This window comes from Clupea harengus, chromosome 17 (genome assembly GCF_900700415.2).
Source record: "Clupea harengus chromosome 17, Ch_v2.0.2, whole genome shotgun sequence".
Classification (NCBI taxonomy): domain Eukaryota; kingdom Metazoa; phylum Chordata; class Actinopteri; order Clupeiformes; family Clupeidae; genus Clupea; species Clupea harengus.
Window position 1 is genome coordinate 21,404,283 of NC_045168.1, and position 19,950 is coordinate 21,424,232.

The 19,950-nt window shown below is 41.7% G+C and overlaps 1 protein-coding gene across 1 annotated transcript in view; it reads left to right on the top strand.

The window, feature by feature from the left end:
• LOC116224445 (golgin subfamily A member 6-like protein 22) overlaps positions 1 to 18,591 on the top strand; it is a 48,769-nt gene extending 30,178 nt beyond the window's left edge. Inside the window, exon 8 of the mRNA XM_031584234.2 lies at positions 18,417 to 18,591. Within this exon, the coding sequence (XP_031440094.2) occupies positions 18,417 to 18,591 (175 nt within the window). The remainder of the gene's footprint in view (positions 1 to 18,416) is intronic.
• Positions 18,592 to 19,950: the final 1,359 nt, after the last annotated feature.

Below are 19,950 nucleotides of genomic sequence, written 5' to 3' on the forward strand. Positions count from 1 at the left end.
ACCAATGGCTGTTAAAAAAAACACTGATGCCCAAGGAGTGAATATTCATAAGCCAGGGGGGCACTGGAGAACACATAACAGGCTGGTCTCTCATCTTATTACCGAGCCCGCATTGTCTGGATTACTACTCTGATCCTAATGATGCCCTGCTTGTATAGGATATGGTCTATTAGCAGGCAAAAAAAAACACAGGGCCTGGATGTACAGTGGTTTCAGCTACCAGACGATACCTTATGTTATACTACTTGAAATGGCAACGGCAACGGTTTTTGAACTTTGAAAAGTTCTAAATTAAGTTAAAGCTTTTTTTGTAATAGCTGCTGCTTTGGGAAAGAGTCAAGGTTTGGAGAATCTGTCAGAAAAATGACACAGGAATAACAGATGTATGATTGTGTCTTTAAGCACTCTTTGTCAAACACTCAGGCACCCTGCATATCTGTCAAATTGGTTGTAGATTGCATATGGGAAAGTATTGTCATATTGTATTGCATATTGTCCTTGTTCTCAAGGCTCTTTTATTGGCTCTTACAATTTCACACTGCACTGCTTTAATGTGTGTGTGTGTGTGTGTGTGTGTGTGTGTGTGTGTGTGTGTGTGTGTGTGTGTGTGTGTGTGTGTGTGTGTGTGTGTGTGTGTGTGTGTGTGTGTGTGTGTGTGTGTGTCCACCCACTGTATGTAAACCAGCTGTCTTCCCATAAATTCTGGGAACTTCTAAATCTCTTTGTGGTCATTGAGCATACCTTTGGGTGCATTATGAAAGTGAGGAGAGGAAAGGAGAGGAGAGCAGAAAGTGTGGGAGAGGGGTACAGGCGAGTGAGAGAGAGAGAGGTGAAGAAGAGAAAGGGTGGAAAGGGGAGATGAGAGGAAAAAAGGAGAGAGTCAAGGGAGTATGCTTTGAATATCAAAACAAAACACAAACAATAACAATAAACTATTCATAGCCTGGAGAGTGAAATGAAAGAAAGAGAACTGTGAAGTAAATGAAAATTTAAGAAATAGAAAAAATGAAGAAAAAGAGAGAAAGAATGATTGAAAAGAAAGGCCACGGCCACTCCTCTGTGGTGAGAGCCGGAAATAGTGAATTTTCTCCACATGCTTTCCAGCTATATCTATGAACAGCCGTTACTACAGCCATATGTCAAAATATAAATAGCTCAATTTAGCACTGCATATCGAAGGACAAACAGCTCATTGAGCATGCAAAGGTCTAGGCTGCTAATATATTTGCTCCATTAAAACACTTCAAACATGCTGCTCTCGGTGTTCACTGCCATTGACAAAGGCACTTCCGGTCCTGAAGCCATGGCCGTTAGAGGGGTCCTTGTCAGTCCTTTCCTAGGACCTAATTGTGCGACCAGAATAAAAAAGGGTGCTTTCATGTGTGAATCTAATAAGGCATATGGGGTAATTTCGGGAATTTATGTAAATAGGCTCCTGCTTAGTTGGCTAGCGTTTGTGCTAGCCGCGTGGCTGGGCATTCGTTCCAGCCATTTTGAATGGTAATGGGTTGTGTGAGTCATTCATATTTGATGTGCCTGTGAAAAGACAGATAGAAAGCTAAGTGGTTCTTTTGTGACTTGACATACAGCATGGCATTGGTCACCTGAAGGTCGCGGATGTGGTTCCCATATATGTGGTGCTGATCAAACGTATGCCTTCACTGTACTGTAAAATGAGTATATGGTGATTAAAATGCTATCAAAGAAGATAGCAGATATGGGATTCATGCGCTAAAGGGTCTCATAAAATGTCATTTTAACATGCAAAGAATGTTTTTTTTATATATAGTGTAAGTATGTCATATTATACTTTTTAAGAATTTTAAATGTTTAGCTGATCTAAGAGGATCATGTGGATAAAAGTTTTCACCGTATTCACATGGACCACTCACCTTAGTCTCATTCATCTCTTATTTATGGTTTACACTGGCAGCACTGTGCCTGCACATGTGTCTGAGTGTGAGATATGACATTGCCCTCCTGTGACAAGCAGATGCTTCTGTAATCTGCACAGCATTGTGAGTAGGGACACACACTCACACACTCACACACACACACACAAACAAACAGCCAGCATAGATGCTCTGGCGTGAGACATATCTGGAGTAGTTTCTCAGTTCTCAGTCACATTGTCATGCTGGGATTTTTCCATTGGCTGCAATGCACACAGAACTCAGGTGGGACTCTCCACTCAAAACGATGCTCAAACATACTGAAGCTCACGCACACAGACATTTCTTTAGTGCCTTTGGAAGTTCCTGTATTTGTGGTGTGGGGCGAAAGTGTTGCAGTTAATACCTTCATCTCATCAAGGAATTTAAGTCATCCGTTTATTAATTTTAATGTCATTCTCAATGTCATTTATGTGTCATTAATGTCAATTTACAGGTTTAATGAGATTATGAGCTCTTCCTCACTATCTCCCCAACTACTGTGTCATCGTACCCCTATTATTAGCAAGACATGGTTGAGCACAGTGGTTCCCACTGAATCAATAATGCTCAGAGCTGATCCTGCCGAGGTCAAGGTGACTGTGACAGTTAGCATCACCCACATACAAACACAGACAACATGACCACCTCTAACCCAATCCACCCCTAGACATGGATACACTCTCAGTCACGTGGGTGCGATTTTATTCTGCTTAAAGCATTCAGCTGTACGAAACATTAGGTGATGCACAGCAGTACATTTAGTTGTATGCATACTCCGTCATCCCACATCTACACGTGTCGGCACCGTACCACACACCTGTTATGGCACAGAATGTTCCAGCCGGAGTGTGTGAGTCAGTGTGCATCAGGTACATTATATTATAGGCAGAGCACATATGACCACACAAACACATGCACACACACGTGCACACACTAGGGATGTACCCGAATCTGAATCGGGAAGGCACAAATAATGCGATGGAAACAGATATTTCTTCTACCTGAAGCTGCTCGTTATTATTTGGAAAAACGAAGTCAGCTCCATAATTGACATTATCATTGTGGATGGCCACACGATAAAAATACCCATTCTGTTTGCAACATAGGACTTATATAGGAAGTAGTTGTTTTGTTACTACACGTTAATTAAATGTGACAGTTCATGAAACTTTTAATTAAAAAGAAGACAGCGAGAAGAAAAGTACAGCATAAGGATGTGGAAATATACTTCATACTTGTTCATTGTATGTAAATATTCAATCAATCTGATGCTTTGAAGGCACAATAATTAGAAAATACCACAATTGCCCCGATTTAACATGACATCTGGCACTTCTGGTCTTCTGTCCGAATACAGAAACAGATAATGTTGTCTCTGTACACCCCTAACACACGCACAACAGTTTCAGCATGCTAACCCTCTCTGTGACTGACTCATGACTGACCACTGACAGACACAGGAGGCACACTGCACAATGAGCCATAGACATACCACAACAACAAAAACAGGCAGGATTTCTCTCACCCAAAATATGTCAGGCACACATTATCCAGTCCATTCATGAATCACATAGAAATACAAAATCCATTCCATTCATGAATCACATAGAAATACATTCCATTCCATTCATGAATCACATAGAAATACAAAATCCACTCCATTCATGAATCACATAGCAATACATTATCCACTCCATTCATGAATCACATAGAAATACATTCCATTTTTCTTGGCATGACAAGCATGGATGACTATGTAGCCATCAGTATGGCATATTAAGGCATTAATGAAATGTATGTAAATCTGTCTCTCACTAAATACCAGCAACACAGAGCAGGGCTGTGACTGCAACAGGAATGGATATACAATCAGGGTTCCCTGATTGAAAGAATTAAAGGTTGTAGCTGTACCTGTTGCCATGAGAAGTCTTGCCACTTCCAGTAAACCCCATATAGAATTGCTATAATTCAGTTTTATGTCACTTAGCTGTGAACTGTGAAATGAGGGGAAGCTGTTCTCGGCCGTGACAACCCCAACATGAGCACATAACTGAGCATTCAGTGGCGTTCTCCTATAATGGCCCCCTTTTGAAGGAATGTTTTGCCTCATAAGTAGTGCACCCAGTAATGGCATCATGCAGGATTTTCTGACATTGAAACGAGGCAGGGTGCTCATAAATGGGAATATGTAATCTGCGTTCATGGTTCGGATAACCTATTGTGAAGCAGTGACCCTTTTCCTCCATGCATCTAAATGAGGACCTGGTGGAGTGACATGTCTTCAGCTAAGTTGGTAGGTCGGTGGGGGGTGCCTTACAACCCTAAAGTCTGACATGAGTGGGCCTCAGGACGAAGCTGGGCTAGAGTTAAGACACCCTCAGGGGACCCCACTCCATTTCTGAGACGTCTGGGACCCCTAAGTACAGAAAGGAAACTCAGAACACGCTCCCATCGGGCACCATCTGAAACCCACTCATGCGGCTTCTCAAATACCACGAATCTCAAATACAAACAGTGACCTCTTACTCTTTTTAAAGGCCAACCGCACTGCAGGGATTTTTTTTTATTTCTGACTTAACGCATTGGGTTAAAGATTAGCCTGCAGGGTGTAGTATAACATTTTGCACTTTCTGGCTGGCCCACGCACACATCTCCATCGTATTTAACCTTTATCGATCAGCCTCCAACACAGACCATCATCCAGCCCTTCCCCGCCACCAACACAGGCTGCAAATCATGCATCTTCATGGGACACAGTACAGCACAACTCCACTGGGTGAAACCCATCTTTTCAAAGGTTGCAGCATATTGCAAAGTGTGCTGACTCCTTAGCAATTTAGATGAGCTCTTCAGGACTGGAATCAATATGTCAACGGCCAACTGGCATGCAGCCCTCGTAAGGCACATGTGGTTTCACTCTGCAAATTCGAGGTCAGAGGGTCAGCTATGGTTTTAAGTTACGGAGCTGAATATATATCCGTTTTAGTGTCTATGTCAGTTTTTTTTACACTGTTGTAATTTGGTGTCTACAAAATATATAATTCAAATGGTAAGGAGATATCAAATTTTTTCCTCTGTGAATCTGACTGGTCTGCCTATCAGGGTGTTTGAAGAATAATGAATCCCGGCACAAGAGTAATTGGCCAGTCAAGACCAATCTAGTACTGCCATCTCATTTGCCAGATTGCCAGTCCAAGCCTGATGGCAAATATGTGATAGTAACACTGTCTCCTTGTGAGGGACCAAGGCTAACTGGAGTCGGTGGTGAAGTTGGAATAAAACAGTCCAGGTGATGGTTGCTTGTTCCAAAATAATTTATTATTTATTTCACATGGGGAATCTCTTCCTATGACCCCAAAACATGTACACAAAACAAATATAAATGATGATAACGATGATGATATGAATCAAAACTCAAACAGTACTCAAAATACTACAAAAACTAATCACCCAGTAATTAGTATTTACAGTATTCAATAACAGTATTCACTTAAGCTCGCAGCAGGTGAGTCCTCCTTATCTAACGCCCGCCACTCTCTGAAGCAATGAGGCACCCTTTAAATAGTCCTGCCCTCTGGGCTAAATTGGACCAATCAGCCCTAGTTGGACCCAACCATGTCGGTGGGGTAGCCCTCCCCACATTAGTCCTATAGATAACATAATAAGTAGGATTGATATATATATAAGCACACCACCAAGTTCACTAATGCACCCAAAACCATTTATTTACAATATATACACACCTTACACACACCCCACATAATATTGACATACATAACAAATATAACATCAAACGACCCTCCAGACAACTGCCTTCTCCCTCCCCCGTGGGACATGGAGAAATACCGCTTCTCAGCGGCGCGCGCTTCTGCATACGGGCAGCAGGACAGGAGTGCTGTGTGAGAGTGTGAAGGTGCCAGTATGGTACTCAGACTCCGTTACGGATGGGCGTGCCGCCGGATAGGACGGATTAATTAGCATTTCTGTTGCCTTTATGGTTCTCCAAAGGCTGGGGGTGCTGAAAACAATTCTCCGCCAGAACAGCAGGTGGAGAAGCGGTTTTTTGTCGAAAACACGTTGCTTTGTTACGTCTTTGTAAGTTAGAAATCGTCATTGTTTATCTCCCACCTCTCATCACACGTGTGCCCCCACCTACCAGCTGTCACTTGTCAGACGATAAGTGCAGCAGGTGTAGTCACATGATATTAGATTCAAAAGTGTGTCTAATGGTTTATAACCACCTGAAAGGGCAAACTTATCTCTATCATGGTAGGTATTATTTGTGGGGAAAATAGTAGCACTCTATAACAAAATTATATGCTTTTCTTATATACAATATTAAAACTATTAAAAAACGATTCCCTGAAATGAATACGTTCTTATTTTCTTTGGTATTTTCGTCATATTCAGATTTGCAATGATGATTGCTGGGTAATATGTATGTTGTGGTCCAATGTCAAGTCTCTATTTTATCATGTGACGAGACGATGGTAGGCTATAGCTAGTTTAGGCACAGCATCTGAACGTCAAGACCGACAAGCTGACAGTGTTGTACAAGTTCACACCTCTCATGAACCAGTTCAAAGTTCAGTTCAAACAAGTAAACATGAATAGTTCACGTTCATAGTTCACCATTTAAATTCTGAACCAGTTCATAGTTCAGTTCAGTTCATAGTTTTAGAGTGGAAAGTGAGAATGAAAGACTTCACTTGTTTTTTATAGAAAACTTTATCCATCACTACCCTTTGCCTTAAACTAAACTTCATGTGTATCAATTACTAAAATAATAATATTTTTTTTATTATTATTGCAACCACCCTGTCAATTTCCCCCTACCACAGCGTTTCTCGAAGTGTGGGGAGAGCCCAACTGGTGGGTCGCAGAGACGTGACAGGTGGGGGCAAATGGAGATGAGCAGGAGATTTTCCTGTTGCAATGTCTTCCTTTATAGACAGTAACGATAATATACCCCCATCGCACTAAACAACCACACTCAAACAAAGAAATATTGTATTGTTAGAAACAATAGCAGGGCAGAGCACACGGATAATCCATAATCAGCATCTTGGCAAATTGAGAGACATAAAGCATTCCATATTTAAAACATCTTAATAAGTAGTAAAGTCAACTTGTCTGCTTCACACAATGGAGAAGTTCGTTTATTGACACATATTTTAATGACGGCCACAGGGCTTTAAAACTAAGTGTTTATAAGTTACATTATTCAAAGGTGGAAGGTTGGTCAGTAATCAGTCTAGAGAGATAACTGAACAAAACTCTACTCCCTTGCCTCACGGGTGCATATGCCGTTTAATCATATTTGATAGAATGAAGGACAAATGAGTTGTGAATAATATCACCGAGTTTGAAAGATATTGGTCCGGTAATTGCCGCGTGACAGCTGTGTGTTTTAAGCAAGTACAATGTGTGTGCGCCGAGTTGCGTAGAGGCCGAGAGCGGTATTGCAGAAAAATTATAACTCGCAGCATATTGAAAAAAATAACTCCATTTTTTGGAGCTGTGAACTTAGTTCTAAATTTTGAATTATAAACTATGAACTGAACTAGTTCATTCTAAAATTTGTGAACTATGAACTGAACTAGTTCATGTAGAAAGTGAACTTTCCCAACACTGGAACATGTTTGCTTCACATAATGCAGAAGTTCGTTTTTGAGAGTAAATTAAATCACTTTGTGCACTTAACGTTTTTTTTTTTTTTAAAAGAAACTGTCATCTGGAGAGTTTAAAACGACACTTAATGAGGGGAAATGTACTGTATGGAGATATTTCTGTCGGAAGACTTCATAGTCGATGTGGATTCTAATGAGGCTGTTTGATATGTCCAATGTAAGAAGTGTGAAGCTTTAATGAAATATGATTGATGCCATCTTCTTTCTCCACAACAACATGGATTAAACCTCGATGGTTGGACTATGTAGATAGTTTTATAACGAATGTGGCCATGTACTTAAAAAACTAATCTTCAATGGTAAGACTTGTTTTATTCGTGCCTCTTCTGGTGTAGCATATAACGTGAGTTTTATTTAGGCATATACAGATGCCTAGCGTGTGTAATGTGTAGGCCATTTCATTCCGATCTTGCAATGTGAATAATTTTATTTCAATATGCTTATCTCCCTCTTGTGCGCGCTTGTGAGTTTAACGGGGCTTGTTTGTGTGAGCGACTAAATATTTTACTTGCTGTCGGGCGTTTTTTGAGAATAAAATAACTTCACATTTAGGATAACAGCCTTCTTCCTGTTGCGGGAATTTGTTTGTATCCTAGCTGTCACAACGTGATTACAGGCGGCAAATGCATCATAAAGCAAGTTTAAAAGAAATGAACTGTATGGAGATAGGCTATTTCTGTCAGATGGCATCATTGTCGATGCAGATTCTAATGAGGCTGTTGGATATGTCTCATGATATGATATGAATGAATATGTCCAAAGGTTGTTTGGACAAAATATTTTAATTGCTGTCTGCTCCTGCCGGGCTCTGGCACCTACTCTGTCAGATGCTGGCGCTCATGTGGGTTTTAAATATGGCGGTATTGTGATATATAGGGAATGAAACAGGAAACAGTCGCAGTCTTTAGTGTCCAGCTCTACCGCTGCAGAATTGGCAGTCGTTCGCGCATCTTTGTAATCTTTTAGCGATGTGTTATAGAGGTGAGGATATTTCCGGACCTCTTCCGCAATGCGCTCTTCGATGTTCGTGATCATAGACATATATATGTCTATGTTCGTGATCTCCATCTTCTTAAGTTTTTGTGTGGATTTTAAACATGGCGGTATTGTGATATATAGGGAATGAAACAGGAAACGCGAGGTCCAGAAATGTGAGATTCCGGAAATGATGTCGTTTGGAAATTATATCGTAGCGGACCAATCACGGCCAAGGGGTATCCGTCGCTGTACAGCACGGCATGACGGACCGACAGGAATTTCAACGGTGCACGGGAGAGCTCTCCGAGGGCCCCGGAGACGACGGAGAGGGCGTTCCAGGGCGTTCCATCTATGTGTTGGCCCTTCCCATGTGTCCGAAATCGTGAAGTACGGAGTACCATATAACGGCCCTGAGTAACTATGTATGAATTGTCCAGGGTTGTAAACCCTTGAACTTGCGCCAACTCTCAATCGGTTAACAATGTACATTGTCGTATGGAAAGGGTGGCTAGCGAAATACATAACTAGGTGTGTGTGTACATGAGTCCAATGTCTCTCTCCCGCTCTTGCAGGGCAACATGAGTCAGACTCCATTCTAGAGCGAATCGGTGAGAAGGGGGGATTTCACCTTCTCAAACTCATCTTTGTCTCCTACTTTGTTTAAGTATCTCCTGCTTGTGGTGTTCTCTGTACTGCCATTGTTCGTTCTGTCCTAGCAGTGAGATTGTATGATGAGATGAGAGGCATTCAGATGCATTATCCCTGACCACACAACTGTAATTATCACTCCACTTCATGGAACTTTTTTGTAATCTAGTAAAGTGCTTCCGTCATACCTCTTGCTAAATTAGCAAGCACCGTTAGTGAGACCAGCTTTTTAAGCTTCTCCTATTCAAAACACATATCGTCATAACCACAAGAACGGCTTATCCTCTTGAAATGAAAACATACCTCTCCACCTACTCGAAATGATTCAAGACATGTTGCAGTACATGAAACTTTGAACCATTCTCTTAACACCTTTCGTAAAACCTGGATTATTTTACAGGATTCTTGAAATTGAATTGGAACTTGTGAAAGGTCGAGATAGCCGTCACGGTTAGAGCTAGATGTAAACTCACGGAGGACTCAGGAGGTAGAAGATGTTAGAAGGATGAGGTTTTTATTTCCTCACATAAGGCAGGAAAACAAGGACATTACTAAATACAAAAATAAAGCAATAGAAATTAAACTTGAGCAAAGACAAATACATTGGCATCACAGCCTCAATACAAATATGTACAATAAATAGTCGACTATCTGAAAAGGACCACAATAGCTGGTCAGTGAGAGCTCGTAAGGCTTACGCCTTATTAAACACAATACCTCTCCCAAAACAAAACAAGGCAAGTAAAAGGACCAAGATAACTAGTCCACGCGAGAGCACCTAAGACTTACGTCCTATTACCAGGCAACTCTCCCGAACAAAAGGGAAAGCGAGTTTAAGTAGCCTAGACATTGGCTCATGCCAATTATTATACGGCAGGTGTGTCATCGGCACAGGCACCAACACCTGTGGCTCACAGCAGCCATACTCAAAACAAACTATGTCCCACTTGGCTGGGAAAATGGCCTAGGCCACATGTAGCAACAATGGCTTAGTGAAGGCCTAACCGACACATAATATCTCAGCCAAACAATCGGAAATACATCGGGTTAACCCGGGAGTTAGTTTTAAAATCGTGCTTGGTTGCACCATTCACGCAACCAAACAAACAGACGGAAGACAACACTAACAACGGTAAGACGGACAATGCAAAGTGATATTACGATGTGTTTTGGTAAACTAAATAAACGGAACATTTATGACAAGACATTGAATTTGAGTGATTATTTTAAACAGCGTGGGTTGGATAACGTACATATAAACTGGACACAGACACAGACACCCAAACACGCAAAATACACACAAAACACCAGCACCCAGTCAAGTAAAGGCAGCAGCCTACAGGCTGCAGTGGCGGGTCACGCAGGTGCCCCGTCACAGAACTCATTCCCTACTCACACTGGAGTAACTCCGTTTTATTTACCGTGGGTGGATAGTTGTTGCCTAAACTTTATTTACAACAGGAACAAATAGGAACAAATGTACTTTGTTTTACTTTTAAAACCTTCGCATTTGTTCAACCACAACCTGACTGCCGAACACTATTCGTCTCACCAATTTCCTTCAATGTAACAATGTCAATGTCCTTCAATGTTAGCATTCTCTCTGAAGTGGGCCGCTTCCGAGCAGATGCGTGTACTGCGACACATTGTCCATAAAACCACAACAACAAAGTGAAAAGTAAATGCAGGTCCAACCTGAAAAAAAAAGAAAAGTTTGCTGAAGGTCAGACAAAGGAACACGGCAGTACATTGGAAGAAGTTGGCATTTAGTGTCCTGGCAACCTGTGTTTCCGTGAAGCGCACATTGTGCCAATTAAGAGCATTTTTTTCTCTCCATTCAGCTCCCTCCCGCGTGTCACGTGTTTTTCACTCTCCTGCCATTTCGTTCAGTCATCAGTAATTCACTTATTTTCTCTCTCTCTCGTTTCTCTGCTTCTATCAGGAGAGATACTTCTTAATATAATGAGTGCTATCTCTCATTCAGCTAAAGCTCTCATGAAAAGAGCTCTTCATTTGTCATAATGCATTTTAATTACATGCCCTGTGTGTTCGGACCTGAGATTGGTCAGTAAAGTTATACTTAGCAGGAGATGGAGGAGCCATACAGAGTATCAAGCCACGTGCAGCCACAGTCCGTTGCATGTCGACTTGCTAAAAGCCATGTGTTTATCCAATATGATTATCCAATAAAACCTTTGCGTTTTGAAAACCCAAACATGATTTCATCATTTATGACTTCATTTTTTTTAAACATTGTTTGATTACTGTCTTTTGAAAGGCAACAGCTTGGGTAATTGGCCCCTGTGAAGAGTCTCCATGCGAAGCATGGATCAGACACTCAATGTACAATGCATGTCCTTTAAAGAGCATATGGAATGATAATGATAGTAGAAGTAGATGCCATGGAAAGTGCCGTCACTTCCAATAAGCCCCATGTAGAATTGCTCCAGTTTATCTTTTTGTCACTTACTAGTGGATGCAGTCGAACAACACAACAAGTATCAATTTATCAATATATGTCCATGTTTGACTATATCTGATGTGTTCTTCTAATTCACTTTATGTCCATTACTGCATTGTGTGCTGCAAATTGTACTATTGGTGATATTTTTTTTTTATTTTACACAGTGGTATATATTTTTTCAGTTTATTAGTGGCATAAAAACAGAATGAAAGAGATTTGAAAAAAAGAACATCTTTCTGTAGACTCTATCTGTGTGAAAATTATTCCACTTTTGAAATGTTGTCAGAATGCTGCAGTAAATCTGAACTCGTGGTCATTTTGGTCAGTGATATTTGTCATATTCTTGTTCCCTAATCTTTTTTTTTTTTTTAAGATTTATTTTTGGGCTTTTATGCCTCTAATCAGATAGGACAGTAGAGAGAGACAGGAAGCGAGCTGGAGAGAGACGGGAGAGGGATTGGGAAATGACCGCGAGTCGGACTCGGACCGGGTCCCCATGGGCATTCCGACCCATTCATGGTACAGGGATCCCCCCCCCCCCACGTCTTGTTCCCTAATCTCTCTCCTCTCTCCTCCCTTAGTCTGCAGAATGAGGAACGAGGCTGCTAGAGGAACAACATCACCATGCACATGTACATGCCACGCACACATGGAGTTATTTTTGTCCCTTCTTCTACCTTTCTCTTTCCCTTCCATCCTCTCTCCTCTTAATTGCTCTCCTGTGCCATATACTAGGAAGCAGTTCAAACTCATATGTGGGTGGAGTTAAGGCTTAGAGCAGCGGGGTAAAGCTATACTTTAATTACTTGTACAAAACTCATCGTGAAAAGATCACCACGTACCAAAAGTTGTGTATAAAGTGTGAATTAATCAGACACAATCCCCATTAGTCATGATGTGGTGTTGGTTTTGAGTTTGTTAGTGGTAGTTAGCAATACTGAGGTGTTGCTATGGAAACAGGTCTTAAAAGCACATTCTTGGCAAGGCAAGGCACGTTTATTTATTTAACACATTTCATACACAGAAGCAATTCAATGTTCTTTACATAAAGAAGAGCATACGGAACATCCCAATAATTAATAAAAAGAACATACTATGTCCATAAACCAGAATAAAAACACAATTGAAAGAATGTACACGTAAGGCACGTGTGGTGAGGTGTGGTGTATGTGTACGTGTCTGGGTGCATGTGTATATGTATGTGTGATATTAATGCAGTCAAAGGTCATTTGGTTCCATCAAAGCATATCCACACCAAACATCCTCAAAGCCTATCCTCTCTCTTCAGATGCATTGTGGTTTTCGATCTTTGTGAAAACACCCAAGAGCTCTTTGCAAATGTAAAGCAAATGAAAATCATGCTTAATTGACTGTCCTAGAGGGTTGCACCACCAGAGGACCAGTACAGAGGGTTATTTAGCATCTCCAGCATCCCAAAGGATGAGTTCTAGCTCGCTAATTGGCACATCCAGCCTTCAGAGAGACCTTGCTCAGCTTTTTGGCTTTGGACCCCAGCTGGATGGATCAGAAGATGATAGGGAGGCTAGTCCAATCTCAGGCTTGCGAAAGGAAGTCAAAACCATATATCAATGCATCCCGCTGGAAAGCATTATGTAACCCACTGCATTTAGCTCCTTTACATATACAGTAGACCTATAGCTTCCATATCTGTGGCAGCACTTTTGAGAGTCGGGTAAAAAAAAGCAGATTGGTGTTTCAAATGAAATGTTGGAGTCACTGTGGCAGTAAAAGTGATGCTCAGTTTCTCCCGGCAACTTGCACAAATTGAGCAGCGGGTTGTCGCGATCGTCACCACATATTCTCCCACCAAAACGGCAACCTGTTCCCCAAAGCTGTTAACATTCATTACACTGGGTGCCACACTGAATACATTAAACATTTTTTCTCTGGGAGAAGCTTAATCTCTGCTGCTTCAGAACAGAACTCTGCTGCAGAGCAGAACACCATCACCAGCCAGCCAGCCAGCCAGCCAGCCAGCACCCGTATTGCTGTTCAGTCTGCCCTGAAGTCCTGTGAGACCCTGTGATAAGTTCTGTGTCTCCAAGAACCGCAGCGGATTACTCTCTCAGCCTGTCATAAGTAGCCAAGGTAATACTGATCCCCCGAGCTTTACTAATGTGACACCTAGCCAGGATAAGAGGTGTGTGTGTGTGTGTTTGGGGGGGGGGGTTAAGCGAAGCTGCATCATACATACTCTTCAGAGACACACAAAGCGGCATCAGCAGCAGCTCGTGGACAAGGTCTTGTCTGGAGTTAATTAAACTCAGAGCTCCAAATAGTTCAGGACTCCAAATTAAATCAATGTGTTTTTTACGAGAGCCTTTAGTGTCACACATGTGGCAGTCTCCACTGTACACACTGGTCCACCTTTGTCACTCTGTCTTGGGGACCTAATTTCTTTCAGATTCATGCATACAGTTGAGCGCACCTTGCCATGTGGAGTAATACAAACATGGACTGTTGTTCATAGGCACAATGCCAGAAACCGAGTGCTAAAAACAACAATTACAGACTAACTTACAAGCTGTGGAATAGAAGCAATTAGCAATTAAATACATTTATGTCAAATCTGACAAAATACTGTATATTGCTGTAAATACATATGCAGTTACACACACACACACACACACACTGAAAACGTCAAACACTGAGATAATTGGTGAAAAAAGGGCGTCAATACAAGCCCTGAGCTTCCAGCAGCAGCTACAAATCTTAGTCTGATGATTATTATTAAAAGTAATACTACTTACAGGCATGGGCGACATTTGAGATGAGGTTTTAGCCTACATGACCCTACCCGTCACTGGCAAACTGCGTTGTCTGACTCTGCTATTACGATGAGTGTAACCCGAATTCAAATGCACCAGATTTCATAGATAACTAGAATTGTGTGAGGCTTTAAAAACTAAAATGCTAAAACATGCTTAAAAGAAGTGGGCGAAAAGAAGTTTGGGTGTTTCTGTCACCCAACATGTACTGAACTCTGGGACAGTGGGAGACATGACCGTGACAGGTAATAAACACAGGGGTTTTAGCAATAATATCTGTCTGCAGCACCACAGACCTGCTAAAACGTGGATGTAGACCCGCAGTTTCAGGCCAGTAGCTACTGACAGATGTCCGACTCTTTTGGCAGCAGTTTGGAAGTTTATCTCAACAACAGTTTCATTTAGGTCATATATAATAAATCATTCATGTGAGTGTTTTTGGGGCGGAGGCGGGCAAAGGAGGGAGGAAGAGAGAGATGAAGCCCTGGGGACAGTGGAGCTCTGAGGCCCAGACTCACATTCCCAACTCTCCCCTGCGTAATACCTCTGATATTAGCCCTGGAATGCAAAGAAATCCTATTTCTGGAAATGCTTTTTTAAACTCCATTTCTCCCTCCATTTCATTCAGCCATGATCAAAATGTCAATACATGGATCTCATAATTCTCTACTAAATCTTCCCCCTGAGTGTTTAAGCAGGCTAGAGTGTGTGGTGTTATAAAAAGATGAGGTGTACGGCACAGTTTTGTAAAGGCCAAAACAGTCACTCTTGTTGTCCAATCGAAAGTGTATAGATGGAAAAGGTCATCTAGTCTGATTGGTAGCGATTCGCTCTGTGCTTTTTTTTTTGTTTCCCTGAATGTTTGTTTGTTTGTTTGTTTGAATGAATGAATGAATGAATGAATGAATGAATGAATGAATGAATGTTTTCCCTGGGAATCCAGAATGTTCCTGAGCTTCTTTGTGGGGCAGGAAGTGCTTCTACCCCTTATGACATGACAAGAGGCACGCCGCCAGACTCCCATGAACAAATTAAATCCAAAGAACAAAATTAGACTATAAACATCAGACTTGGGAAAACGATCATTTCCTGTCGTAAATGTGACAAAAACAGATATCAGAAGTTGATGTGAAAAAAATTCAGACATTGTTGTCATAGGAGTTGTCATCAAGTCAGGTCGTGTTTTGAAGATCAAACATTTGGCTAACTACATATGATCAGTGTGGAGTGGATGATTTAGGAATTACCAGTCACCTGCTAGAGCTGTACTGAAGTGGTGCTATACAGTCAGAAAGTAAACTACATTCACTGTTTGTCTGCGTAAGTGGATGCATGCGTGTGATCGATTGGATGTTAGCATATATCTCTATGCATTAGAAAAAGTCTGTTTAGGAAGGTGGTAGATACTCCACGTAACAGGAAACAGAGTCAATCTGCCTGACAGGAAAGCTGAAGACATGCTGCTATGGATTCATTCAAAACAAGTCATGGAACAAATAACCGCACTATCCTTCCTCTCTGGCCTCTTTCATTAATTACAGACAACAGAAAGCACACACAGTACTGTTCGCTGTGGGCCCAGAGTGCCTTTCATTCAATCCAGTAAATATAACAAATGAACACCTTTTCCAGGGGTCGGTTTGACTGGTCACAGATCATCCCTTTTGTCAACAGCATGACACACTTCAGGGTAAAATAAAAGATGATTCTCAGAACTTCAAATCAACGAACCCATGTTTGCGTGTGGTACTCTGACCTTCTCTTAACCCGGTGATCTGTGCCGTGTTGCGTAGAGACCGTATGAATCAGTGTGTGGGTTTCATGGACAGATACTATATTAACTCAAACTCTACTGAACTCTAATACAGTCTCATCTTTCATGTGACCATCACCACCATGTAAACAGCGATAATGGAACAGAGGGCAGAATGTCTACTAAAATAGCTGTACCATACGCTCTATACCTCAATGGTCCCATGATAGTGAATGGGCTGCCTACCATTACATGACTGATTGCTAGGACACAGACAAATGTGCAAATGTGGTCATTAAACAGTTATGTTCCAAATCAGGGGACGGTGTTGCTCAAAACACGCTGGCACTTTCAGAGAGAAAGCTTGTCTTTGGTTAGACATAAAAGCCAGATAATACTCATCAGGAGAGAGAGAGAGGGATTGGCTTTGAGCTGAAATTATCCACTCATCAAACACTGGTAAGTACCTCTGCTATCAGCAGGGTAACAGGGGGTGAGGGTTGGGCACAGAGAATGAGAATTGAAAGCTGTGAAATGAAATTAAATGAAGGCTTACTGGTTGAGCGAGCAGGCAGGGAGGGATAAGCACAGGAGGGGAGTGGGACTTCACCATTCACCAGAACAATGAAAAGGTCTAGGAAGTTCAAATCCGGTTAGAACCTCACTCTGAGGTGATGGAGTAATGGAGGGATTTAAAAAAAAAAAAGCCACTGAAGCTGAAACACATTCTGTTTGCATTGCAGTAAAAACATTTGTGCCAGTGTCTCGTGTTGAAATCAAATGCATTTGTCACAGCCCCTGCAACCCGCTCCTCTGTTCCTGCTCCAGTCCCTGCAGCCACTCCAGTCCGGGTTCCTGCTCCGGCACCATTTGCTACTCCAGTCCGTTCATCCTCCCCAGTGTTTAGCATTTCCCTCCATGTTTAGTTGTCACCTGTAGCCTTAATTGAGTTTCTAGTTAAGTCCTGGACTTTTCCTTTGTCTTTGTGTGATATTGTTTGTGAATAGCAAGGCGCTACATACTGTGTTCTCTGAGTCCTGAGTTCTTTGCCTTGTTTGCCCATCGTGGCCTTTTGATTTATCAAAGTAAAACACGCCTTGAGCGTTTGCATCCTATTCCTTGTTTCAAGTCTCCGTTCGTGACAGCATTGAAGGATTGCAAAATAAAATAACACAAAAGGATGAATGATCGATGAATTGATAGCTTGATTGATTGATTGATTAACCATCGTGTGTATGGGCCTGTGAGAAGATGAAATCCCCCTTTCTCACTGTTGCGTTGCACTAAAATGGAGTCTGACTCGTGTTGCCCTGTAAGAGCAAGATAGAGACTTGGACTCCCCCACTTCAATGGTTGGGTCCAACGAGGGTTGGTTGGACCCACTTTAGCCCAAGTGATAGCACTATTTAAAGGGTGCCTCATTCCTTGAGGAGGAGGTGTGAGAGAAGGAGCACTTACCTGCTGTGAGGACACTGTGTTTAGCTGAGTGAATACAGTTGGCCTAGTTTGTTGCATTTGGATGATTGTTTATTTTGTGTACATGGTTGGGATCAATGAAGAGATTCCCCTTGTAAAATAAATAAGAATATATTTTTGTAAGAAAGCCACCATCTTCTGCACCGTTTTTCCTGATTTCACCATCAACTCCAGTGAGCACACATCCCAAAACGTGGGGTGGCTGCCTCAGTCCCTCACAGGGCCATTTATCAAACAAGTGCTTAAAATGTCAGTTATAAATTACAGAATAATGGATTACAGTCTGAACAATTACTGAGTGTACAAAGAATGTTATTACGAGTAAGGAAAAGTTGGGAAATCTCTGCATCTAATTTGCTGTCTTGCTCTAGTGCCTCGGTTCCCAAACTGGGGTACGCGTACCCCCAGGGGTGGTTCAGGGGGTACGCGGGGAGAACATTTTCGCGATAACAAAACGGACGGAATTCGTGGAATGTACCCTTTGAAACAGAATTGCAGCTCTCAGACGGAAACATCATTTTGTGTATCAAAATCGCCCATATTCCCCCGTATTTTGCCCTGCAAGGCTGTATTTCTTTCTAATAAACACAACAATGATCGCAACGATGAACAAGCATTAATTAAAAAACAAAACCACTGAGAAAATGTCACGTCTGTGACGTAGTTTGGGAACCACTGCTCTAGTGGGCCCTTCAGGACGAGCAGGAATAGGAGCAAAGAGGGCCAGCAAGGAGGGAAATGTGTCATGGAGAAGAAAAAAAACAGAGGAATAACCACGCTCATGGACAAGAGACGAGGGCTGAAAGTGAGCTCTAAAGCCGCCGATGGGAACAGAGAGGTCTCGGGCAAACACATCTGACAGAGGTCACCCACTAAATAAAGCCGCAGTGTTTTTCAAGGGATATGAGATGTGAGACTGGAGGTTCAACGGGGTCAATCAGTGCCACAAAGTCCTTTAAAGCAGATCTGCACACATTCCGAGCATATGTGTATGTTTGTGTGTGGATGTGGATGTGGAAGTAGGTGGGGGGGGGGGGGGGTCTTACAGGCAACCCACATTACATCATTTAACTTCAAATTATTCAGTTTATTCCCATCATGTGCTTTTATGGAAATGTTTGTGGATGAAAGATTATCTACACACAATCAAATTACGTAAAAGATGATAAGAATTGAACTCCTGCTCTTGCATAAATGGTTTAAAGTCTGAACGAAAGGGGGGGGGGGGGGTTATTGCCTGTGAATCAGCTTGTCACTTTTGAAACCGAGGAAGTCCCGACATGAATCTAGACATGGGGGCTGGGGAAAGGGGTGGGGTGGTAATTAGCTACAGAGGGTGACCATGAATTTGCAGTGGTGCTGTCATGACTGGTTTAAACTAGTCAAATTCATGTTTGAAGTGACAAGTATGTCACGGATACCTTTATTCACAAAAGCAGAGAGAAACCTGTTTCAAAATACTATCCCAAGTTAATTTCTTGCTAAGCTAGGTGTGTTGCATATCAGCAATGTTCGCCTGGGAAATATAACTTTAGGCTAAAGCAGAGCAACACAATAAATTAAGCTCTAGTCTAGCCTATAAGGTTGTCTGCAAATAAGCATCATCCCAATGAAAAGACAGATTGATTAAATATCAACCAATGGACAAATCACATTTTTCAGTGTAATAATTTGTCTTATTATATGCCATGGCAACGACAGTACGAGCATTCTGATTGGCTAATGGGTAGTCATGCCAGCCGCGTATTGACCTCCTCGCCGGTCTGCCGGTCTGATACATATTATTATTGCCCTCCTCTGACGTCATCTTAAAAATGAGCAATATTGATAGACATCAAGAAGAAAAAAAAAAAAAGCCAAAGGAAATTCAGAAGCAGCGAAAATGTTTCAAAGAAAGAAAAAAAAAGACATCAAAAGCCATGAGGAAATTCAGAAGCAGCGAAAACGGGTTATTGAAAGTGATGATGAAGACTAGACTACTATAGTTTGAATCACTTGTGTTGTTACTTTACTTTAAATAGGGGTTATGCGCAACATTCTTCCTCTAGACTAGACTCTTCTTCTTAAAAAGCCATTTTAGCTGAACCGTTTTCTATTTAACATTGTAACTTGAAGTTAGCAAGTAATTGGTTGCTTGGCAACGCCTGAAACAAACTGCGTCGTGAGAAGACTTGAGAGCTGAACAAAACGGCATGTTTTCTATTTACAATTACCATTT